The 27,319-nt window shown below is 34.5% G+C and overlaps 2 protein-coding genes across 2 annotated transcripts; both read left to right on the forward strand.

Annotated features, from left to right (window-relative positions):
• Window positions 1–66: 66 nt before the first annotated feature.
• On the forward strand, window positions 67–10,911 carry LOC144439020 (heat shock 70 kDa protein 14-like). Its single transcript, XM_078128265.1, has 14 exons — window positions 67–126; window positions 1,458–1,538; window positions 2,224–2,306; window positions 2,816–2,970; window positions 3,546–3,642; window positions 4,358–4,462; window positions 4,824–4,985; window positions 5,345–5,500; window positions 6,882–6,984; window positions 7,325–7,453; window positions 7,945–8,028; window positions 8,838–9,014; window positions 9,730–9,800; window positions 10,528–10,911. The coding sequence occupies exons 1-14, from the start codon at window positions 67–69 to the stop codon at window positions 10,604–10,606; spliced, it is 1,542 nt and encodes a 513-aa protein (XP_077984391.1). The 3' UTR covers window positions 10,607–10,911.
• A 1,488-nt stretch (window positions 10,912–12,399) lies between these two features.
• Window positions 12,400–18,718, forward strand: LOC144432928 (histone-lysine N-methyltransferase SUV39H2-like). Its single transcript, XM_078121239.1, has 6 exons — window positions 12,400–12,433; window positions 14,704–14,765; window positions 15,314–16,021; window positions 16,848–17,003; window positions 17,475–17,604; window positions 18,594–18,718. The coding sequence occupies exons 1-6, from the start codon at window positions 12,400–12,402 to the stop codon at window positions 18,701–18,703; spliced, it is 1,200 nt and encodes a 399-aa protein (XP_077977365.1). The 3' UTR covers window positions 18,704–18,718.
• Window positions 18,719–27,319: the final 8,601 nt, after the last annotated feature.

Raw genomic sequence — 27,319 nt, forward strand, 5'->3', positions numbered from 1 at the left:
AATTATGTACAATTTATTATTGTGTTTATTTTCACTTGATTTAGAGGTGCATATACACTTCACAAGATGGCGACGGCCATAGGAATTTATTTTGGTTCAAATACATGCTGTGTCGCGGTGGATAAGGTAGGTAGCCCGCATCAAAAAGTTGTGTCCGTCAGTTTAAGAAAAATACACATTTACGATGGTGAACTGTAACTTTACTATGAAAAGCTGGAGAGTTAACATTGCATACTGAAATGTCCACGTGGTTTTCCGTACTTTTGGCCAGCCAAGATATGTGACGACTGACGTTACGTTTCACACATTGTCAACTTGAATAGCAAAGCTAAGGAGAGGCTATCGTCTGCAAGGTGGTACTGATGTATGGTTTGATTTGATACTAAAGGTGTGTCCTGCTGCTGAGTGATGTAATTTTGCCCTAATGTAGACGATATTTTAAAAAAGACATGTCTGTCCCTTAGCTTGTACTGACTCTTTTGTCATGGAGTCTGAGAGAATTTCCGGTTCGTCATTCCAACAATTGACTTGAGATCCATTGATTGATCAATAGTAGATCAAAATTTGTAAAGGAAAGTCTAATATGAGAACATTTATCCATTTGCTCTCTGATGAAGAGACTCCCTAATTACATTATTACAAAGAAATGGTAATTTTTGTTTGTATCATGTATCATTCAAAATAAAATATATGGTCTGATGTCGATGGCAATGCACCGGGGGGGGGGGGGGGGGCACGATTAAAAATGATCAGCTCAAGATCTGACCTATGGTATGAAATTTTGATCTAAGAATAGTATGATTAAATGTAGGAAAGAGAACAAATGTGAGACTGATTTAATCATACTGCTTTACTTACTTTGCCAGTACAGTAAATGATAATCACAATGAGTCACTCTCACCACTTCTGCATTGCGCGACTTCACTAAAAATAAGAAAGACAATTATTCTATTTGCCATGAACTGCTGTACACTGGGTAAGGAATTCCAATATAGTAATCATTACCTAATGACATTTGATAAAGGCTTAGCAATTATAAATTGAGTTGATTTCTCAAAATATAACAACTCTTATTAATTTTAGTGTAATCAATTGTTTTGCAATGCCATTAGCTATAACATTGAGACTTCTATACATTTGTATATACTAGTAATGTATACACATAGATGTAATTGTGACACTGTAAACTTAAGTTTGTTCAGTGTTATTATCAAGAGAGTTCTGAACAGCTGATGACAAAAAACTTGAATTGACAAATACAGATAGTAAATGTCAGGTCCAGTCCATGGCAGTGGCCATGGCAGGATGAAGGATGGTGCCAACTAGATTTGAAATCTCTTCACTTCACTTCACTTTAAATGTATATAGGAAATTTTCCTATATACATTGTAAAGTGAACAATTTTCCATATCTAGAATTAGAACATTATATAATATTATCTATTTCTAATTTGACAGGATGGTAGAACAGAAGTCGTGGCCAATGATTCAGGTGAAAGAGTCACACCTTCAATGGTGGCATTTACTGCGGAAGAAAGAGTAAGAACAATTTATAGATTTTTTTGTTTGAATTGTGAAGAAAGTGATTTTTACTCATTTGTACCTTAAAAACACAACCTTTTCAAGTTAGTTTGTCTGGACAAAGCAAAGGCTAGAGTGATGGTACTACATGTACCATGCTAAAGGACACCTCCAGCATTATGCCTATTCTATCATTAGTAAAATGCTTGATGGGTGTTTACAGAGAATATAAGTAAAAGTAGAAGCTTAATATGTCCCCTTGTGTATTGTACTCAGTTTTTGTACTACTGCAGGTACATACAACCATGTGTTTTTAACTTATTGTAAAGCATGTATGCTCATACAGAGGAATGGTTTGAACCAAACAAATGGTATTGCAGAATTTCATTCAACACAATTTCTGCATTGTATATGATAAAGATGAAACAAATTATTTGAAGCCATTGAAAATCAAACAGTCACAGGATTTGGTGCTATGTTAGTATTGCTGATGATAGCAAATTGAAGTTATAAGGGTGAAAGATAGAATTACGATCTCGCAAGCCAAAATAAGAATATTTGTCATGAAAATCAGTATATAGATGAGTTACATTGTACATTTATAGACCTTGGACAGATAAACGTCTATGGTACATTGTATATAGATGAGTTACTTTACACCATCAAAGGTGATGACATCCATAGTATTCTATTTTGCTCACAGCTAGTTGGATTAGCAGCCAAACAGGGCAGGGTTCGTAATGCAGTCAATACAGTAACCAATGTGAAGCACTTCCTTGGTAAAAGGTAAGAATGAAATAGTATAGTACAACCATAGACCAACAAAAACTAAATATGACAGATGATCATTAAAGTGAACTTTCTCTGGAAAAAGAGAAGAACAAGGCTTTTGTTTGATTCCATGATTCTGAAGAAAAAATGCATTATTTACTTATGCCAAGCCAAAGGAATTTTACATATGTACTTCTATATTTTTCATTTTTACAGATTGTTATGAAAGTTAGAATCCTTGTATGGAAATAGTAAATAAGTAGGCAATACAGCTACAGATGTGTTTCATTGCAAGCACTCTGCTATCTCTCTTGTCATATGTATTGTTTTGGTAGTGTAGGAATGATATTAATGAAATCTATGGAACAGCTACCATTGGTGCTTTTTAAATCAATTCTCTTGTTCTATATACTATAATTGTATAAATGCTGCCAATTATCGACATAATCTGAGAGTAAATGAAATTTGTTTAAAGTTTAATACATAATTTCCTTACTTTCAATTTTTCTTTTTTCTTTTGTCAGTTTCAAAGATCCAAGTCTTCGAGATGTTATAAAACAGTGTAGTTTCAAAGTTATAGAAAAAGATGAATTATGCAAATTTGCAGTGGAATACAAAGGAAGACCTCTAGAAGTTACCCCACAACAAGTAGTAAAATTAATCTTCAATAAACTCATGGGTATGTAGTCCAGATTGGAAACTGATTTCAGTTGTCAACACACATGTACAACTTTGTCCTGTTCTGTGAAGGGTAAATCTAACTCTGTCCAAGTTGAAAATATGTTAGATTTTACATATGTGCATTTACCCGTAGCAAAAATACTGACTGAACAGGAACAATAATAGATCGTAGTAAAAGTTAGAAAGCTCTTGCAAACAGATGCGTCTTGATATCCTTGAATTTAACGACAGTGGGTGATGAACGAAGTTCAAGTGGTATACTGTTCCATAAGAGGGGTGCTGCTCGCAAGATAAAATGTACCATTTTACATACCTGCACACAATAAGTGTACTGTCTGTATTTGTACTTTGTTTTATGTAATTCGTAAAGAAAATGTTGTGTAAAAAAACATTGTTCCATCCAATTGAAACTGTATTTATAATCTCTCTAGTTTGATATACTAGTATTGCATGTCACTATTTTCAAAACAGAATGTTAGAGAAACACTGTCAAGCAGTATACGAACATTTTCTATAACTTGTTTTCTATGATTTGTGTTTATAATGATTGAGCCTATTTTTCTTTATAACTAGATATTGCAGAAGTTCATGTACATCATGGTGGCAGAAAAGAAGATGCAGTGATAGCTGTGCCATTGAATTTTACACCACATCAGTGTACTTTGTTAAGGTCAGTTAGTCAACGTGACTTGTTTTGTGTTCATGGTATATGCTGTATACCACTGAACATCACTTTAACAACTCAAATGAAGTTCCTTTGTTTTTATTAACGTAACCCATTGATAACAGTCACCCTCAATCTGGTTGATCATATCATATATAAAAGTATTTCAGATTATTGTTTCAAACCTGTATCCACAGAATCTCATATATATGGAACTCATAAAGCCTATGTTTTAAAGAGTGTAATTTTTTCTCTTAACATGGAAAAATAAAACTTATTGTTTTTATTGACAAGCAAAGATGAATATTGCACAAATACCTGCATCTAACCACCCTACTAGATAGACAGTAATATGATATCATTTTAAGGCAAATCAGGAGATATATTTTGTGCTGCTTTGATTTGATGTTTATGACTAGATTTCATTTTCAAGTAAAAAAAGGTTCCTTCTACATTTATGATTTGCAACAGTTACCAAACTGTATTTGCAAATCTAACTGTGGTGGTGCTCTTCTTGAGACTGCAATCTTAATTAAGAGGGCAGGACTCAATGCACTTTTAACTGTGAAGATATTTGATAACAGATGTTTTTTTTATATAAATTAAGTTTGGACAGTGAGAAAGTAAAGACCTTTGTCACACCATCCAAGTGTTTATTTCTGTGATAGTATGGCTGTGTATGAAGACTTACTTTGATTGCCTATATGGACATCTATTTCAGTGATGCAGCCAAAGATGTTGGATTTAATGTATTACATATGATAAGTGAACCTACAGCTGCTGTGTTAGCATACAATATAGGCCAAGAAAAGCCAAGTCAAACAAGGTTGGTTATCAGTAGGCTTGCCAGTTGTTACAAAAAAATACATAATGCATGCAGAGCCGAGTTGTGCATTGAAACCTACATTACTTGAGTGATACCTGTCCTTTCTAAATCACAAGACACTGTCATTACTTAATGGGCCTCTCTTAGCACCTCATGCAATGGGTAGGACCTACCTCTATATTAATGATGTAGTCCACATTGAAGCCCAGTGATGATATGACTGAAGTGATTCATGCGTCACATATCCCTACATCAACTCATCATGTACTATTGGTTGGTTCTGTGGTACTCCATGATAAATAACATGTAAAAAGTGTATTTCTAACAGTTTTAATGTTATATTCTGTATTTTTTCTTGTAGTTATGTTTTAGTGTATCACTTTGGTGCCAGTGTTCTCGATATCAGCGTCCTCTCTGTCAACTGTGGTATGTATAGAGTTTTGGCTAATGTCACTGATACTAATCATGGAGGTGAAGAACTAACTCGTATTCTAGTGGAACATTGTGCGTCCGACTTCAAAAGGTGAGATCAGAAAACAAATTTTCATTTCATCAATACCTTAAAGAAATAATACATTTTTTTGCCAAAGATTTCCCAAGTCCTTTCAAAAAGTGAAACAAAATTCTCTTGATATCTTTTAATATGTTGATTGATAAGTTCACATCATTGCTACTCCCTAAATCAGCTTTGAAAAGTAATGAAGTCGATGTCAAGTTGAATTTTTTAGTAACTTTTGGTTTGTTTCATGCATGTTTGTCATGAGTTAGCATTGCAATACGTTTTACAAATATGTTCACCTCATTCATTTAAAGATGATGACACAAGACAGTGGTCCTAGTATTAAATGTTATATATATACTTATGTCATTTTTGTATTACAGGAAGTGGAAATGTGATATCCATGATAGCAAAAGATCTGTTAGTAAACTTCATAGTGCGTGTGAAACTTGTAAACATGTCTTGTCTACAATGCAAAGTGCAACTGTATCGGTTGATTCCCTGTATGATGGTTTTGACTTCAACTGCACTATCTCAAGGTGAGGATAACACACATTCTGTATATCTACACATGTTTTCTAGTACTAGTACTATGTGTAATTATACGCCTCTGTTAGTTCTCTTCAAGACCAGTTGTGTTTGGACAGGATATGACTGACAATGGAAAATTAAATTTTGCAAATGAAAATTCCTATAATTTGTAGATTTGGAAGATATATCACAGTCTGACAGTCAATTGTTGTTATGGATTAGCTTGCTTATGTTATTCTGTAGAATAATGTATTGTCAAAGGACTGTATTTCCACTGAAAAGAAAGTATATCCTCTCTTTCTTTTGCTACCTGTGGACTACCAATACCCTCTTTTTTAGTCCCCGCGGATTGGGTTCCGTCTGTCCGTCCGTCCGTCCGTCCGTCCGCAGCCGTTTCTTGGAGATGCCTGTACCGATTTTTTTCAAACTTGGTACAGGGGCAACATGCTATGGCATACATATGCACGTCAATTTGTTTTATGATACGATCCAATATGGCCGCCTAGCAGCCATTTTGTTTGTGAATTTTCCCTGTCTAAAGCCATAACTCAGACATGCTTGAAGAAATCTCATTCAGAGTTGGTATTAGGACAGTGTTCTATGGCATATATGTGCATATTCATTGTTGTCATGATACGATCCAATATGGCCGCCTGGCAGCCATTTTGTTTGTGAATTTTCATGTCCAAAGCCATAACTTAGACATGCTTGAACAGATCTCATTCAAAGTTGGTATTAGGACAGTGTTCTATGACATACATGTGCATATCCATTTTCATTGTGATACGATCCAATATGGCTGCCTGGCAGCCATTTTGTTTGCAAATTTTCCATGTCCAAAGCCATAACTCAGACATGCTTGAACAGATCTCATTCGAAGTTGGTATTAGGACAGTGTTCTATGACATACATGTGCATATCCATTTTCGTCATGATACGATCCAATATGGCTGCCTGGCAGCCATTTTGTTTGTGAATTTTCCATGTCCAAAGCCATAACTCAGACATGCTTGAACAGATCTCATTCAGAGTTGGTATTAGGACAGTGTTCTATGACATACATTTGCATATCCATTTTCATATTGATATGATCCCCCATACCCGACCAATCCTTTATTGTTGTAGGCATGTTCCATGTCCGACAAGCAGACACAACATATCTAAGTCTGTTTGATTTAGGTTCACAAGTGTTGTTGCGTGATCAGAGTAGTGCCAATTCCTTAAAACCCAATCATAGCGGGGACTATGTCATTCTCAATGGCTTGTTCAAATTTCCTTTGAATTTCCATAATTGTTGACGTAAAACATAAAATGGATTTGTGATATACAGTTGTAGGCTGATGATATTAAAATACTAACTTTTACATTGTCTTTCTGTTGCTTCCACAGGGCTAGGTTAGAATCCATGTTTTTGTCGACTTTACAGAATTGTCTTCAACCTGTTGCGAAAGTACTTGAAGATGCTGGACTCAATAAAGAAAATATAGATAAGGTTTGTAGTCGATGTATATTTTGTTACCCCATGTATATTGTAAGCTAAGTACCCGATCTACAAATCAGTTCTGATTATTCACCTCTACCATCAGTGATCAACTAAACCAGCAACTGATGAACTAAATAGATGTCACATATTTGTATACAGTTATGACAGACTAAGGCAGTGTTGGTAACATAATGTAAAATTATATTTATTTGGAGTGCATTACTTACTTTGTATCAATAATTATACCAAATTGTTGCATCGGTAATTTGCAACTGAGAAACGTATCAATTTTATTTAAATTAAACCTACAATAGTACCTAAACAACTATTTCTATTATTCTCCACACAGGTGGTACTTTCAGGTGGATCTACTAAAATACCAAAGTTGCAACAGTTACTTAGAGATCTCTTTCCTCAAGCTAGTGTGTTAGATACCATTTCACCAGATGAAGTTGTTGCTATGGGTGCAGCAGTACAGGTAAGATATAATTTTGACAATTTTCTGTTTTATTTCCATTGGTAGAAGGCAACATGTGTTTCCATTGGTAGGAGGCAACATGTATTACCAATTTGTAATAACTAAAACACCAACTCAGATTTTGATGCAAACATGAAGTGACGTCAACCTGTTTTTAGTACATCCATGATGTTGCTGGTGGTGGTGGTGAAATATCTATGAAAATTTAGGATCTGTTTTTGGACTCTTGAAAGTAAATATTTATTTTGTGTAAGAATTTAGTATTAGCCCTTCCAGTACAAACAATATCCCTCTAAAATTATTTGAGAAATTTCCTGAGTCACTTATCTTACACCAGAATCACTTGTGCTAATTGATGTCAAACGTGTTATTAAAAATTGCTCTCATTTTGAAAGTACTGTATACAGTAAATGTAGTTGAAAGTTGGAAGAATTGCTTCCTGTATGCCTACTATGGAAGGTGTTGATGGTGAATTGATTTTGTGTTTGCAGGCTGGACTTTTGAAAAGCAGTATGACTTCAAACATTGGAGAAGATAGCAGTGTTGACTGCTGCCCAAAGGCTATACTAGTTAAGGTAAAGAAAATGGCCTATTCATTAAGGAAAAAAAAGGGAAAAAAAATGATTTAAAGAATTGACTTGAAATTAATGCCACACATTATATTATTTGATGTAAATGAGTGATAACATAAGGAAACGTGTTAGGTCTATGTGATCCATGAGGTATTGGTTATGAAAGTTTGGGTATGTCTGACATGTGCACACACACATTGATCAAATGTAACCAAATTGTGAAGTTATTGAAAAGAAAACAAACATCAAAAGAAAATTTAAAAAAACACAAAAAACCTAGAAACCAGCTAGATTTGAGTTATGATATTCAGTGAATAGTAATAATAAGGATATTGTGGTATCATTTGATTGTAATAATCGGCGAAAATTCTGACATACAGAATGGAGTCTATAAGATATGCCATGATGGAGCGCCCTCACACATCGATCAACCTCATTCATAGAGCAGGCTGGTGAGGGCAGAGTGACACAACATAGCCATACAGTTTAGACTGTAGTCAGTTGTATTACTCATAGGCTGTACTTCTGATAACATCTCTAAAACTAACCATGAAGGAACTTAGACTAATTTAAAGAAAGGAAACAAAAAGAGAGAGCCTGTTCTCACTATGCATTCAATCGTTATCAATACAAAAAACCTGTAAATATCCTAGTATTTTCTTCTAGACATTACCAATGTTTATTCTCATATTTATGATATTCTATCTTTTATGTTAGTAGACCTATGATTTCCACTGATGTCGTTGGTGCTATACTATGTTGTTGTGTAGTTGATTCATTTCCGATAAGTCATCTTTTTTTCTACGTCGTAGGTTCTTAATGGCCAGCAGACACAGAACTTGAAGACTGTTATTAGTAAATACAGCCCTGTACCACTAAGGCAACAGTGTGTTTTTAACTTAGATAAAAATCAGGCTTCAACATGTGTCCATGTCTATGAAAGTGAGAAAGAGGATTGCCAACAAGACAGTGCCACACTATTAGCAAAGGTATGTTGCATCTTGACACAGGGTTGGGTAGTAAAATGGTTTGAACAAGTTGTTTGGGAATGTGCTTCTATAGCAGTGTATCTGTAGATATACTGTACACATTGATATTTTGTGCTGAATGAAATGTGGCCATACAGATAAGAGTTTGGTATTTATTTTGGATTTTGGATTTTTTATTTATAAAACAATTTTATCACAGCTTCCAGCTTGAAAAATCAATGTGAAACAAAATATGCTAAGTCCTTGTTTGTAACTCAATACATTGCAAAAGATTAATAAATGTGTCAAATGTTTGTTATTGTATGTACAATAACAAACTGTTCACCCATTTTTATAGCTTTTTGCAATGTATTGAGTTACAAACCCAGACTTTGTCAATGTTATTTCATATTGATTTGTCAAATAGGAAGCCATGATAAAATTGTTTTACAAATCAAAAATCCAAAAAATAAATATCCATGTGGTCTCTTTAATGCATACACAAACAGCCAGTATAAGTACTTTCCAAAGTTATGGAAATGGAAATGACATCACTTAAATACAGACTACAGTTATAATAATCATAATGATCATAATAATAATGTTATTTATTTCCAGATATATAAGATATAAGATAAATTTACTACAACATTTACAAACACCTTCTGATAAATATTCATTCTTGGCCAGGATAGATGAAAATTACTTCAAATGAATTTATCTTCTTGTCTTGTAGCTGGTGCTGCGTGATTTACCTACTGATTCAGATGAAGCATTAGAAGTTACAACAGTATTTCATTTTAAAAGGTAAATCTTGAGGTGTTTATGAATGTTTATTACTGGGATAACTTAGGCCAGAAACTATATGTGGTATGACATGCTTAAATAAAATAAGTATAGAGATACATAACATAAACAGTCTACAAAGTGTTGAAAAGGTAATACTACTTAATGGCATATCTCCTCAAACCCCAAATTATTTTTGACATGACAGAGTTCTTTTTATTCATGCTTCAAAGTGTCAACATTGTCGTTTTTTGTTTTGTACGCAAGGTGCTGAGTAAATATATGTCAGGAATTTTGATGAATATTATATTATCATTTGTAGTTGTGTTTGTGTATATTAACAATATATGCATGATTGGATTTAACACTATATAATAGGATTTATACCATTCGTAAGCCCAAAAATATGGATTATATACCCTGGTCGTTCTTCGTCATGACGTAACTGGATCTGCTTGCTGTGTTCGAGAAATGAGTCAAAAAATCAAAATTGCCATTACTTTCCCTGGTTTTTTTTTCATATTACTGGCGATGTTATAATTATGTTATTCTCCAATATTTGTCTTTATTTAGCTGGAAAATACTCATGACCTAAGGGTTGTCACTACGAGTTGCTATACAAGTAGTGACAAAGGCCCCTTAGGTCACTCATTTTTTCTTTGGCTAAAAGAAGAAAAATATTGGGGAATACCATCTAATTATATATGAATTTTAAATTAACGTCATTGTCTTATTTTTTCTCTTCCAGGGAAGGATCATTACATATAACTTGTACAGAGAAAACATCTGGAATAACAGAAAATGTAACAATTGAGATGTGTGTATAATGAATATTAAAATGTATAAAACAAAGTTGAACTTTGACATTAGATAAAAGATATTCACTATGCCATGTAAGAAATAGTATTTACGTTGCATTGAAACAAAACACAACCTCAACCTCTAGCAAGTATACAACTGTGGAAAGATAGAAACTTACTGTAATATGCTCATAGAAAAAATAATAATGAACTTTGACACTCCAGACTGTAGTCTGACCTATGAGGGGGCCTTTCCAGAAAGGAAATCACCTTTTAGCATCATCAAACCACCATACTGAGAAGATACTAAGAAATTGTCAAATGTTTTGACAAAAAAAAGAGAAATAAATACTGTATCTTACAAAAATAAAAGTAGTGTGCTGTAGATATTTGATGTTTGATGTGATATTATCATATCTAAATTTGTGTACATTGCATGTGTGTGTGTGTATGTATGTATGTATGTATGTATGTGTGTATGTATGTATGTATGTATGTATGTATGTGTATATGTATGAATGTATGTATGTCTATGTATGTATGTATGTCTGAATGAATGTATGTTTGTATGTATGTATGTATGTGTATGCACGTGTCTTGGAATTTGTTGAACAGTGAAAGATGTGAAAAAATGTATACCTTTCAAATTCAGTGCTTGCACAACTAAGTAAATGGAAGAACTAGCAGTTTACCTTCTTTAACCAAAAACCCATACTTTACACTTTACCAAAGGATGATTCATGTAATATGTATGTATGTATGTACATACGTATGTGTGTAATATGGATTTGTATATTTGTGACTGGACATAAGTGATAATTTAGTATGATGGATTGGGCCTACTGCAGCAGCTCTGCAAAGCCTGAGCGAGACGTCTTGGCCAGAAACATTTTACTGTTTATAATATATATACACACACAGATTTTCATTCTTCTTTTGCCAAGTAGAGTGCTCAATCAGCTTGGAGAGCAATACATACATAAATGGAAGGAAAATATATATATATATATGGGTTTTTGGTCAAGATATAAATATATATATATATATATATATATATATATATATATATATATATATATATATATATATATATATATATATATATATATATATATATATATATTTATATATTTATATATGTATATATATATTTAATATATATACATAACTATTACGCTCTGCCACTGCGGTATAGAGCACTGTTTTAGCAGATTGATACTCACCGAGTTATATATATATATATATATATATATATATATATATATATATATATATATATATATATATATATATATATATATATATATATATATATATATATATATATATATATATATATATATATATATATATATATATATATATATATATATATACACACACATACACACACACTGTTTATTTCTGTGGCTTTCGTTAATATCATTCGTACAGCAGTAGTTGCGAGCATAAACAACATGTACAACATTGCCAATCAACAGTTCGAGGATTTCTGATATACGTACAGCACTTTAGGCAATGTATAACTAATACCATCGTAACGTGTACACACAAGCCTGATATAATACAAGTACAATGTATATAACTTCTTGTTTAGCATTTTAGGTGACTAGTTTCTTCTCCTTGAAAGATTAACATATGTCACCATACTCGTCAACTTGAAACAGGCGTTTACTCCCGTGTCGTGGTTATAAATGCATGACATGGGTACAAGTATTACGTAGTGTTAATCATCGTAGGGCTGCCTTCCCTCCAAAATTTAAACACGTGACCCTTTTATGAGCCAATCGTGTATGTAGGTCGTATAGTGAAAATTCAAAATGGCAGACAGCGCGAAATGCTGTGATACAATGGGTAAGGATTTGTGTGTTCCTTTATTTCATTCAGTGTGAAATTTGAAGGAAAATTATTCCATTCTAATATTCCTTGCATTTCTTTAATTTTCGGTAAATCTCACGGAAAATAATGGACGACGAACGCATCTCTGATTAATACTAATGAATGAGTGTGACCAACTTCCGTAAAACCTTTAGTACGCATGTCTCCCTGATACGTTGACACATATTGCAGTGTTTTTACAGCACTACTAGTCTTCATTTTTAGACTTTTCGAATATCCACATCCATATCTGTACGAATGTCGTGTTCATATAGACAGATACCTGTTATTTCATGCAGGTACCGTTTATCGATCGCCACTTTCATGCAATATCCATTCAAGGATCAAGGGAATGCGAATGGGTTGCGAATGTGCAGTGTGGTTGACATTGTGTGTGTATGACAAGGTGTCAAAACGTTTCATTCATTCGCAGTTCAGCCTGTATGAACGTCAAATCTTTCCGTTACATGATAGCCCATGCCATAAACACACTGCTAATTATCGGCGTTAGATACAGGTCGAGTTTAGTTTGATGAAAGTTATAAAGAATGGCAGGGATTTTGTACTCTTGACTGTGATGATGACAAAAAGGGCACTACGTAGTAAGTAGTACTAGGAGGTCAACCCAGCCGGTTAGATGAGTACTTTCTAAACAAGTCTGTGTGTGTAGGTTACTGGTACCAATCTGTCTGTCCTTGTTCACTGAAGGTGGACGTTACACAAATATCCATTATTTGAGATATATATTCGATAAAAGTTCTGTTGTTGCTGGTCAATCTGCCACCTCAAATATGAGTGTTTAATATTTGAAGTTAGACTCTAACTTGATATTCTCCAGTAAAGGTAGTTCTGATCAGATAAAAACTACTGCCTTGGCCTAGCCAGTGTGCCTCCTTAAATATTAGAGTCTAATATTAGATTTTAGAATCTTAAAAATTCCTGTTTGTTGGGGCTGGCAAATCATGGTCATTGAGGCTGTCTGATTTATAATCTACCGTATCTAAGAGTCTAATAATAGTAATATCTGATCATGCATATCAATATTGTGAATAAGAATATGATAATGTTTGCACCTTTCTGGAACACCCCCATGGTATTTGTCCGAGTTTAAAATGTGCATGTAAATGATAGATTTATCTATTTTTGAAATCTCAACTTGTGGTTTGTGTTGTGTGTCCCACAGTCAGTCTGTGTGATGATATATGGACTGCGGTGTGTTGTGTTGATAGAAGTGACCATAAATCAATGTATGCACTTGTATGCTAAGAGGCTTAGATTTGTTATACCCATCAGCACAAACCACTCTTTTACGACACTGTCCAGTATGTGCCCTACCAGAGACATTATTTTGAAATTCACAGAAAAAATAACAGCTCTGGTTTGTGAGCATGGTTATACCCAGTAGTACATGTAAAATAGAAGAATGTTGTAATTTGTAACCTGTAAAGTTGTTAACTCAATCAAAATATTCTTGCACGATTGAAATTGACACTGTATTGCTTATGAAGAACTATTCATTGATATGCAAACAAGTCAATCAAAAGATTGATATAAAAAGTTGTCAATGAATAAAAACTTTCTTGAAGACTGAAGCTATGTGTGACTGAGTTTTAACATATTAATGCATTTCCAAGTTTTGTTCTGACTGCAGAGCAATTTCTAATATTGTCATTGAAGAAGTAGCATGGGTTCCACTTTTTTCATGCTTCAGCTTTTTTAACCTCTTACAACAATATCATGGCATAAGCTAGATCATACACTTTTGGCATCACAGTGATCACCATATATTTCCTGGCATGTCTCCTCACTGTGAAAATCCAACGTGTTCTGGTTGACTAAAGCACTGATTTTACAGGTCTGTCCCACAAAGTACAATGAAGTTGCATGTCATTACTTTTTAGTTGTGTTATGTGTACAGCGACACATACAAGTTTACCAAAAGATATTTGATATACACCTCACAGTGTACAATATTATTATTGAGAGTCATTACTAGTATATCTAACAACACATTTCCAACAAGTATTTCAGTTGCAGGTAGTGCAGCAAATTTTAGTGTTACCACATTCTGCATATACATTTTGATGGGTTGTGGAAAACAAATTTCATGTTTACACCCAAGTCATAATTTAATAACAAAAGTTATGAAAAGGTTACATTTCCGAGTCCACTGTGATGTTCTAAATACTGTAAAATGTCCAAATACTTTTACATATATGGTTGAATTGTTTATTTTGTTGATATAGATATAAACGAGGAAGATGAATATGAAGTACAAAAGATAGTTGACTATGTCCGAGATGAAAAGGTAGGTTGACTGACTTCATTTCTTCATGATTAGAGATATAGGTAAACAAGTCTTCTTGGAAAGCAATTCCTCCCAAATACTGTACTTCTATTTGACTGATTTCACAGCATTCATTGTACTTCAACCATATTGTACACATCCTGTAGTCCTTTCGCTGCATAACACATGTACCCTATACACTCTGCAACCTGTAAGGGATATTCTGGTAGTGGCGAGATCTCGCAAGACTGCCTATCAACAGTTGCTAACCACGTGACATGTAAGTCTGTGTATAAGGGATGGCCTTTTACGTTTTTCTGTTGTGTTCATGATGGACAATTTTGGAAAGCTTAAGGTACCAGAGCTGAAGGACTTCCTACTTAAATTTGGTGTGACTATGTCTTGATTTCTTTTGCCAGGGCAGTATGTCAAATACACATAGATGAGGACCCAGTTTTCTCCCGTCATGACCCAAAGCAACTTTGCAACCATGCACCCAGTCATATAGACATTTCTTGTTTTACTTCTGTTCGTATGGTTTGTGAAATCCTTTCTGTTTCTTTCTACAGGGAAGAGACTGGTATTTTGTAAAATGGAAAGGTTATTCATCAAAAGAAAACACATGGGAACCTCTAGCAAATTTGATGAATTGCAAAAAGAAATTAAAGAAATTTCACAAAGCTCATGAAGAAGAGAAATTGAATTCAAAACAACACAAGAAGAAACGTCAGCTCTCTGAAGAAAGTCTTCGAAATAGTCAAGACTACAAACGACTGAAACAGGAAGAGGAGGAGGAGATTGACCCTGAGACGAGAGCATTAAAGAAGCGGTTACAAGCTTGGGAAGCAGACATTAATAGCAAATGTACAGACCCTGCGTCAATTCAAGTAGAGAACAATGTAGACATGGAAGGGCCTCCATCCAATTTCACTTATATCAATGAGTATATGCCAGGACCAGGAATTGTCATCCCAAATGATCCTCTTATAGGTTGTGAGTGTACTAACTGTTTTGAGAATGCTGAAATATGTTGTCCAAGTTTACCTGGTGCCAAATTTGCATACAACCGACATGGTCGCATAAGGGTAAAGCCAGGAAAACCGGTGTTTGAATGTACCAAACGGTGTAAATGTGGCATTAAGTGTCCTAACAGAGTGGTCCAGCTGGGTCGTAAATACAAAGTCTGCATATTCAGGACAGCTAATGGATGTGGATGGGGAGTCAAAACTTTGGCAGACATCAGGAAAAATTCCTTTGTAATGGAGTATGTTGGAGAGGTATGTAACATTTCAATGAATTTATGCATGTATAAAGTTATTTGACAGTGGGATGGTATAAGTTTGAATTTGCTGGATATTTCTATATGTTACTCAGACTTACTTATTTAGCAGTCGCTAAGAACTTGTGATGAGGTGACTATAACCTCTTCAGTGGTCCTTAGTTCAAGATCCAAGGGAAAGGGTGTTTCTGCAGGTACTTTGTTTGCTGTTTAGAAATATGTGACTGATTGATTTCCAGTCTGTGCCAAATATACGTGCAAGTTGTCTGACATGGAATTTCCTTGTATCAACTTAAGACAGTGTTCAGAAATTAATACAGGTTGATCTTTGTTCAAAAAATTATTAAATATTAACCATAAAAGATATTGCTTTAGACATGACATTCCAAGCAGACACATCATACCAGTACATGTAGTCTAGACCTTACTGTATGACTTGTGAAGGATTGGCCATTTGTAAGTTGTTGTTGTTTGTTTTGTTAAATGAACCTGTCTAATTATATTTCATTTAAGATTTGGTGTGTATTTTTACACAAAATTTACCTGCAGTGCAAATTCAGAGATTGTAACTATTCCACACAAACATATCAGTACAGTGAAAGAAATGTTTTTGTATAATCCATGTACATAGTTTGGTGATATGCACAAATTATTCTGAAAGGCTACTATAGTGTGGTTCTTTTACTTATGTTCTGTCTATTCATTCATGCCATGTTATTTCTTAATTTTTGTAAACCCAGTAAAATACAATTATACCCAACAAGGAAGAAGACATTAGTTTGAATTTAAAAAAAAAAAAGTTCAACTGTTGTCTGTTTGAACAGGTAATCACAAATGAAGAAGCAGAAAGGAGAGGCAGGGAGTATGATGCCAATGGAAGAACTTACCTCTTTGATTTAGACTATGATAGCAACCAAGATTGTGCCTTTGTTGTAGATGCTGGTGTTTGCGGCAATGTTTCACACTTTGTCAATCACTCTGTAAGTTGAGTTTTCCTATAGCGATTCAACTTGCAATAACACATACTTTTTTCTTCTTTTTTTTATTGTTGGGAGGGGGGGGGGGGGGTTGACAGTTTACAAGTGGACATATTACACATATGGTCATTGTAGTATTGCATGTAAATTTGTAAGTTTAGTCGATTTACCATTGTTGGTCACCACATGACTTGAGTGTTTAGCTGGACACGATCACATGTACTTTGATAGAATGATAGATGGCCTATGAAGCCTCCAAATCTTGTGGCAAATAAATAGCCTATGATTTCTATGTTTTTCACTGACAATTTCATCTTTCAGATTGAAATTTTATAATGTGTACATGTGTAGGCACATTTTGTATCTGTTTCAAAATATGTATATACATGTGTAAACACACTTTCTGTTTCAGTGAGACCCTAACATGGTTTTATATGTATATACATGTGTAAACACACTTTCTTTCTGTTTCAGTGTGACCCTAACATGGTAGTGTATGGGGTTTGGATAAATCAGGTCGACCCTCGTATGCCAAGAATAGCGTTATTTGCTTGTCGTGACATTAAAGCTGGTGAAGAGCTCACATTTGATTATCAAATGACAGGTAAGGATATTTTATGAGAAATCTGATTGGCACATGGAACCTTGTCCTCCATATTGGATTAACACAAGGAGAGTTATAGCTCAGCCTACTTATCATGTTATCCATCACAGATATATCGAATTATTTAAAGGATAGGAAGTTTGAAGGGAATGTCCTTTCCTGTATATATTACTGTAGTATACAGGAAAAGGACAGGAATTGACATACAGAAAATAAAGTAAGCTAAAATGAAGTCTCGTTATTGTGTTTATATCATATGATATTAAATGATGAAGTTAGAAATTTGATTGTTATTAAGATGGTCAGAAATTATACTCTTTTGCTTTGTTCGGAAAGAACACTAAAGACATGTCAAGTAGTCTGATAGTTATAACATTGACAGTTACTGAGTATCTGCAGTGTTCTCCCCAGGAATGAGGGAAAACATGGTAGGTCATTGTCATATCATTGGTTTGGTGATATTGCACAAGTATTCTGAAAGGCTACTATAGTGTGGTGCACTGGAAAAATCAAGAACTAGTGTACAATCACAAAACAATAATTACAACTGGACTACAGAGAACAGTATTACAGAACAACAGTGACAATGATGAGCTGACCATAGAGGCTGTTTAGCCTGCCGTCAGAAAAAGACATAAAGGTTACATAAGGTTATATTCTGTATAAATCTGTATCTGTATAAATACTAGAAACTAGCTCACTACTGAGCAAAATTTTTCCAGGACATTTTGTGCATGTATATTAAGTATATCTCCAGCATTCAAACTCACTGTTATAAATTGTATTTACTTGCACACATGATATAATAATTGAATAAGCCTGGCTTTCTCTATATTGAGGAGAACACTGCATTTTTTGTTATCTATCGAGGTATAACTATATCTATATTAGAAATTGTGCCTTGATGGTGAGTAACTTTTTAATTTGTCCTGCAAAAAAATATATCAAAAGTTGTGTTGTAACTGTTGGTGTCATACATTCTCTGATAGGTGCCTCAAGAGAAGATGCCGATACTAGTGGTACAGATGGTATGTTTGCAGAACCCAATAGTATCCAATGCAAGTGTGGTTCAGAAAACTGCCGAAGTTTTCTATTTTGAATAACATTGATGTCTATACTGTGTAGAACTTTGGTCTTCTCCTTTGTTAACAGAGTGGTGAATTTTGAAATATTTTATCATTTTGAATGATACATATTCATGTGACTGTGAGATCCCATATTGCAACACAGTGTGTGCATACACATGGTAAATATTCAGCTTGTCAGCACCTAGCTAGCATGCCCCAGGTTGAGTAAAAGACAAGGTGTCGTACCAGTCAAGAGTATTTAACAACTGATATATAATTGCAAAAGGGCGATTTTTTCTTTGCGAGGCACTGACAACTGCATACTTTTAGAAACCTGGTAACATAGATTAAAAAAAAAAATTGGTGAAATTTGTAGACATTATTGTGTACACAGAAGCTATAAGGGTAATGTTGGAATAGAACAGCCTTGGGTTTGTAATCTCTTTGTATCAGTGTATGATCACTGTTCAAATTTGGGTACATATTTATTTACCAAAACACTGCCTTCTTGACCTGTCTCAGTAATTTCTCAGGTCACCATGTTCTATTTCTAAGAAACTTGGTTATTGTTACTGTAGAGCATGATAAACTCTTTAGAATTAATCATTTGTATTTAGTCATTTTAAAGTTGAACTGTGTCATTCTGTGACCATAGGCTCCACTTTCATTTGACATAAATATCTCTATCAAATACGAGTGGAATCATTGAGATGATTTGAATTATTGGTTTCCACTTATAATGTACAAATTTCAAATGCTGTAACCTGTAAGCACTGGTGCTTGGTGATACATGAAATAATACCACCAGATAGTAATACTGCATTTTCTTACACCCTTGCAGCATTGCATCTGATTTTTAGTATTACATACATGTAGCTGCTTTATATAGTGTCTGTCACAGAGCTGAGCTGAGCTGTGGAACTGTAATTTACAAGTGATCATTTTTACCCACAAACTTGTATGGTGTACATCATTATCACAAGCCAGGAAGAATGGGGCCTTTTTGGTAACAAAAAATATTGTCATGGGAAAACAATACTTGCAATTTTCTTTGAACATTTCTAGTCAACTGACTTGCACACAACATTCTTAACAAACAAGGGTGGTATTTGATGTCTGTAGATTTTGTGATGTATTTTCATGCTGAGAAATGTATAACCAGGTATGAACGTTTCTTTTGCTCTACATTACAGCCTACTACAGTGGCATGGATGATTTCTTTTTTCTTTGAACAGCACTCTTATGTTTGTATTACAATGCCTTCATTGTGTACTTTCAAACATTTAGTGCCATCTTTTACAAATCTCATTTTTTTGTTCGATTTATTTTTTCCAATAAAATTACTTTCATTATGTTATCATGTAGTTGGCCATCCTCAGTTTGTTGATTTGTGTTCTCTAGCCATAGACTAGTAATTTAATGACTGGTCTCATCACCATTATGTATTTGCAAAGAACAGTGTTGTTTGATGAATTAGAAGTCAATTTATGAAATTATATTTATAATCCCAACTCAAAAAAATTGACAGAATTTGCAGAGAATTGTTTTATCTTCTGAAATACTGTTTCACCCTTCAGTAAGTTGACATTGTTATTCCTTGGTGATTTGCAAACTTGCTACATTTTGTGTATTGTTTTTTTTTGTACAATTTGAAATCTCAGATACAGATTTAAAATTACAGCATAACTGATATTATGCGTATCATGATAGTGTTTGGTCATGTGGCAATTATAAGTAAAGTTGAATATGACAGGAGAAATGCCAGTCAGGGTGACAGTCATTGTCTTTGTACCTGAGGAACACCATGTATCTATAACAAAGAAAGATTCACCTCCATATTTTCCTACAATCACATAACATAAGTAAAACTGAAATACTCGGTGATAAGTGGCTGTATTTCCTGCACTGGCATCCTCTGTCATCTTATTTACATTACAGAAATGGCATACATATAAACTACTAAATGACAGTTACTGTAGCCTATTTCTATTGAATGTGACTTTGTTGATTGTCACTTGTCATGAAAGAATACATGTACACATGTAGATGCATACATCAGCATTTTGACTTGGACGTTAATTTGATACATATTCGTAAATCAATAGAACTGACTTCAGATTTGTCATCTGTCAATATCAAATACTAGTATTCTGCATAATGATAATAGCCAAAGCAAACTGTCCAACGCACACCCTGAAATGTTCAGTAAGATGAGACGAGACTTTCTACATCTTGTATTATACCAGTCATTGTCATTTTTATTTTAAATAAAAACCAGGACTTTGTTTGAACAACATGTCCACTGTACAGGCACACAGCACTTGCGCATGTTTATAACTGCATTTCTTACTAACTTGCTACAACTAATGTTAGAGAACTCTGGTACATGTACCTTGAACCGTGTATCGATATTCAAGCTTTGATATTAAACATTAATATAAGCACTTGGAAAGAATCATATCACATTGGCTAGTAAAAATGTAATATCTGTCTTGCCATACTGCATTGATACAAGTACTGGGAAAGAATTGCTACCAAACTAGAGACACTTCAGAGTTTGATTTAGGTAGCCTGATATTTTTACGTCTCACTCAAGGTTTCTATATTACAAAGTATGTTAAAAATTACATAAAACAAAATACAGTGCACAATCATATAAAATGACACATTTAATCTTACTGTGAACACAAATCAACATCACTGTCGGATGACACTAGGAAGATTCAAACACAGAACTGTTTATTTGCATTCGCATTGAGATTTATGTAAAATGCTGGTGTGCTGTCAGTGTCTGCATTTTTTTTATGTATAATTCGTAACAAAATGCACTGTGTTAAATGTCAAAAACATTGTACCACCTAAGTCTCTAGTTTGGTAGTATACCATATTTTGGATTCAAAATGTTTGCATTGACTCTTGTACTTTAGACTTGCCACATTCATACATCTGTCAAATATTTATCTTGAAAATTGTTTCTTTATTAAAATGCATGTATCTCAATATCTGATAACTCTCTCGAGTACCAGTACAATATATATATTCGCTGTACTTGCTGAATGGCGCCATACTTGCACGTTTCTAAATATTATAATTGGCCCTAGTCACTTCACAATGTTTGTACACACTGTAAGCATGCAATTCCACTGAGAATGTAAGGTGATCATGATACAAGGCACAAAGTATGGACAGCAAGGATGTACACAAAATAGAAATATAAAAAGAATTCCTGTTTTATACTTTTCAAGAAAACTCCTAATTGTTATTAATTAGTCTTTCAGTTCTCTGTTTGACATAATGAATTTAATAATCCTTGTATACTTAGTTTTTTTGTACATTCTTTTCATTTTACTATTCCATATTATTTTACAATTCAAGTTCCAAATAAATTATGTTTTGTGTAGTTTGTACATACATGTATTTTTGATATTTGTAGGAAAGTACTGACACTAGCCTACCAGAACTTTTTGTAGTAACAGTAAGAATATGTTTATGATTGAACCAGTAAGTGTGTTTTGTTCAATGTGGTTGGTACGTTTTGAGCTGTTATGAAATAAATATTGTTCATGTATTTCACTGCTATTTCTGTGATTATGCTCACAGGGAGAGACTGTGTTGGCTTGTGTCATGTCAGATGACTAGGAGTGTGTTGTATGTTTGTAGTCAGACCAATCAATTGATTTTCAGCTGTTGCCTTTAATTTTGGAAAAATATGTTTTTGCTATCTTTGTATGTTCAAGTACATACAAATATAAAGCACATACATGTGGTGAGGCTTCCATCTTGGATGAAAAACAGTTTTTGCATAAGATGGTAATATGCAAATTATTACATTATATATGCAAATATATGTCATCCAAACAGTTTTTGCATAAGATGTTAATATGCAAATTATTATATTATATATGCAAATATTTGGAAAATGCTATAATTTTCTTAGTGTATCTTCTACATTGGTGTTAGGAAATTAAGTTCATAAAATATCATAAATCATTGTCAAATACAGCAATATCAACTCTTTGTTCGGATTTTTATTTATTTTACTCGCTTTTATGCTGTTTGTTATAGTTGTCTCATGCGGTTGCAATGTATTAGCTCTTCTTTCGTTATTTAATAACGGTATTGCATCGTTGGGTGTGAACACATTTTTCACACAAAAAATCAGTGCAATTGGTAAGATCGGTGTAATGTAGTTGTGTGTGAAAACGGTGAGGAATCCGATCTCATGACAAGATATGCCCTTCCCACTACAAGACCAACTATCATGAACATTTAGTTTAGTTTAGTTTGCTAGTTCAGTTACATAAACATTGGGTATCCTAAGAATACAATAACAAAAGAAGGTAACGACATCCCTTCACTTCAGTCTGGTCTAGTGCGGAAGTGCCGATCAATATTACAGGCTGTAATACAATACCTTTCATGTTTGGGGTGAGCAAAAGTCGATAAAAGAACCAGTGACAGTGTATAGTACTCATCGCGAACGATTGCACTTTCACTCTGTGTCATCGGGATTCACACGAATCCATGTAATGTGCGAATGGACATCTGAATGGACAAGACAGGCTAATTTGTTGTTCAGTAGGTTTGGATAGTTTCGTTGTTTGAAAAGAAATAATGTATGACGACTTACGTTGTGAACACAGATTTATGCACTAGTTTCGGAATTGTCTATGCTCTGTGTAGTTTACGAGGAGGCTAACTACGACAGGTGACCTTAGCTATAATTTCATAAACCATACGCTATCGAGCTATTGTCACCTACCGATCGTCATCAGACTCATCATGCTCTTTTAATCATACATATCGCATGTGATCGAAAGTTACGATAAAGTCCGTGACTAGTTTACTGGATTAAAAACAGTGGATACCCAAATACATATGGCAACAACAAAGCGTGATTGGCTAGTGAATATTCAGCACCAAGTGCAGTAGCACTGACGACGTACACAGGAGACAGATAACAAGAAGCCAGTGTACAGTTATATTCGTATTTGAGGGACTATGACCTTTTTGCAGTGGTTTCTGTTCACTTGTCGTTTGTAAAGTAACAATGTGAATGTACACTCCCTTCGAAACTTCTGCACCAGTTGATTCATAGTATAGTACTCGTGATCCTATGCACCCTTTTGAAATAGTAGTTGTATCCGAAATGGGGTGGGTGGAAACTTTCTCTTGGCTGGTTTACATCATATATGTTGAGGTAAAGAGTCGGTGGGCGGATCACCAAATATGACATCATTATATCCTGTTTGGATTGTATTTCATTCAACTTTCAGTGACTCATGTTCATAGAAAGGTGGGACGTTCTAGTTGGAAAATGATTTATGAGTGAAATTTCGACGATAACGAGATCATTTCATTCATGTAACTTGTTTGTAAGTTCTCACTTTTGAGTTTTGGAGTTTAACTTTTCGGCTATACCGTACTATGAAGGTGATGATGACGATGATGTGGACATTGCAGTTCATGGTAGCCAGTGGTGTTTTGCTATGTTATCACACTGCCAACTGTACCGGTGTTGAAAGCAACCAAGGAATGGAGTGTAGTTGGGATGATAGCATAAAACAACTTGATTGTAGCTATCGAAGTCTTATATCCATACCAGACGATTTACGAAGTGAAACTCGAATCTTGATTCTCAAACACAATGCCATCGTCGAAATACCTCCAAATGCATTCGTCACCACTCCTGATCTGGAAGTACTTTACCTCGACAGTAACAACATTGCGAGTTTATCTGCCGATTCTTTCGTTGGAATTTCTTCATTAACTCAGCTATACCTCTCTGGAAACCCAGTGAGAAATCTACCAGCTACGGTGTTTCAACCTTTGCAAAATCTAGAGACATTGAAACTTGCCCAAATGGCTCGACTACAGTCGTTACCAAGTGGACTTTTCAACAATCTTTCACGACTGAAAACTCTCTATATGCCCGACAACGTTGGGATTTCAAGTATACCAGTTGACGCGTTTTCAAATTTAGGTGAGTTAGATTCACTAGATTTGTATGACAGTTCTATTACTGAAATTCAACCCGGGACTTTTAGTGATCTTCAGAGACTGTCGTATCTAAGCCTTGCCGCTAACAAATTAACTTCTTTACCCGAGGGGATATTTGGTGGATTAAGTCGCCTGTATCACTTAGATTTACAGGCCAATCAACTTCGGTCTATCCACTCGTCTGCCTTCCCCTCAGAACTCACCAACCTAGCAACCTTGGATCTGAGCAGTAATCAGCTGAGTCACGTTCCAGCAGCCATAAACCAACTCCAGAATTTGAAAACATTGCATTTCAGTAATAACCAACTAAGAGATCTCAATGTCGATACCTTCGAACATGTTACTGGTATTAAAATATTGAAGATAGATGGCAACAATTTCACTAATATTCCCCTGGTGTTCAGCAGTCGTGGTGTCTCTCGCATCAACTTATTTCAAGAATTGCAAAATCTGAGTATGTCTCGTAACCAAGTCGAAACTATTGAAGGCTTTGCTTTTGATAGACTTACATCTCTGAAAGAGCTGCAATTAGATCATATGAATCTGGAAATTGTTGATATTGATGCATTCATTGGATTACGAAATCTGCAGAGTTTAATGTTAAACAACAACAGGTTGAAGACACTGCCTAAGCATACCCTGGCTTTCCTTACATATCTACAGAATCTATGGTTACATTCCAATGTATGGGACTGTAACTGTACCCTCTATGAATTGATACTTTCTATCCAGTCCTCCCCCAACATTCCTCCTGTAACCATAGATAATGAAATATCTAGTTCAGCCTGTGCATTTCCACTTGCTCTCAGAGGAACTCCATTGACACAGTTCATGACCTCAGATGAACCCAGCTGTAGTGATGCTACCACAGAAACCATCTCCATGACAACTTTTCCAGAATCTCAAGTGAAAGAGATCTGTCGTTCACAGCCGTTGCTTTTAGCAATTTGTGTACCTGTTACTATTCTATCAGTACTAATTACAATTACTGTAGTGATTTTATGGCGGAGACAGATCCAAAGCACAAAGCAACCTGTCATTCACTATATTCCATATACGGATGGGAGCTACATCAGTACTAATGGATCAGAACGACATCCTGGAAGTGTTCATACGGATGTACCTCTCAACAATGGCCAAGCTGACTATGCTGATTTGGATTCATTCCGTGGACATACATACCAATCTCTGCGGAGTCCAAATCAATTGGAGACATCAGATGGCTATTTGGTTCCTGCTACAGCAATTCGTATTCCAAACCGTGACCGGATGATGTCAACCTAACATTTTTTTTGCAGTCTTTTGGTACACATACTGTACACTGAAGCAGATGATAGATCAGAGCCTAGCTAACTTAACATAACTCTAAAAGTTCACTCTAAAAGATCAGTACTGTACAGTAGTGGTCTTCTTTGAAGTCATTGTTTGTGTGTAGACCATTGTCAGTGTAGAGTACTGAAGTGCACCTGACGAAACTATATTGTTTATGAACTGAACATAAAGTCAAAAGTTTGTATGAAACTTCGGTTACTATCTTCTATGAAATATAAGCTTTAATATGTAGCTACATAAAGTCCTAATTAAATTATGACTTTTGACAAAGAAAACCAATTTACATGAATTGTAATAAATCTCAGATTTTGGCTTATTTGAAATCTGTTTTGGCAGCCTTATGTGAAAATACCATCACGGTTGTCCTCATGGACTATACAAGACATACAGGGTATTGTTACTATTTTTCTAACTCAAATAATGCGTACCAAAATAGTACGAAATATGTAAACTGTTTTTTGAGAGCATGTCTTAATACATAATAACTATAATCTTTATTAAATTAATGTTGTCCTCATTGGTTTCATGATACCAATATGTACACATTTAGTCATTTAAATATTCATGAATAATTTGTGTTTTCATCCAAACCAGCAGCTTGCCAAACATGTAAACTTGAATTTCTACATTAATCCTATGTTTCCTCTGGATTTGTCCCTTGCATGATGAGTTAAATACTTCCAGGAAGTTTGCCGTGTCTGAATTGGCAAATAGTCCGGAAGATATAAACCGATCTTACAGAGTGAAATATAAAAATAATGCATTGAATATGCGGTCATCATTGTCAGAACGGCAATGTTCAATGACCCTCATTACATATAGATCTCACTAGGAGTTGAAGAACCTATCTACATGCAAGTACTTGAATCAGTTGTACACTCAGTTTAAATATATCACTCCTACTAGTAAGACCATGGTTGTCAATCTTAATACAAAGGTAATATTATGTATAGGCTTGACATATTTCCACATCACAATGCAATTTGCTGTCGGATGAATCAAAATTCAAAAGTGGCAGCGGGCGTGTATGAAATTTGTACTATTGTTTTTCATGAAAATCACTCGTTGAAAGTTTTAGTTTTAAAAGTGGTTACAGTGACAACCGAGTGTTGTAATTAAAGGGAGCAAGTTAGACAGGCCTTTTATTTTAGGATGTAATTAATACTCAGCTGGTAGAACTGTTCTTGACATGTGACATACTCAGAACAATAGAATATCAATATCGTAATTGACATATGACTTCATGATGTCAACGTGATCCATCAGTTCCTGACATGCCCCTTTATGCATAAATCAATCCAGACATACACATTATT

Source organism: Glandiceps talaboti, chromosome 1, assembly GCF_964340395.1.
Source record: "Glandiceps talaboti chromosome 1, keGlaTala1.1, whole genome shotgun sequence".
NCBI lineage: Eukaryota > Metazoa > Hemichordata > Enteropneusta > Spengelidae > Glandiceps > Glandiceps talaboti.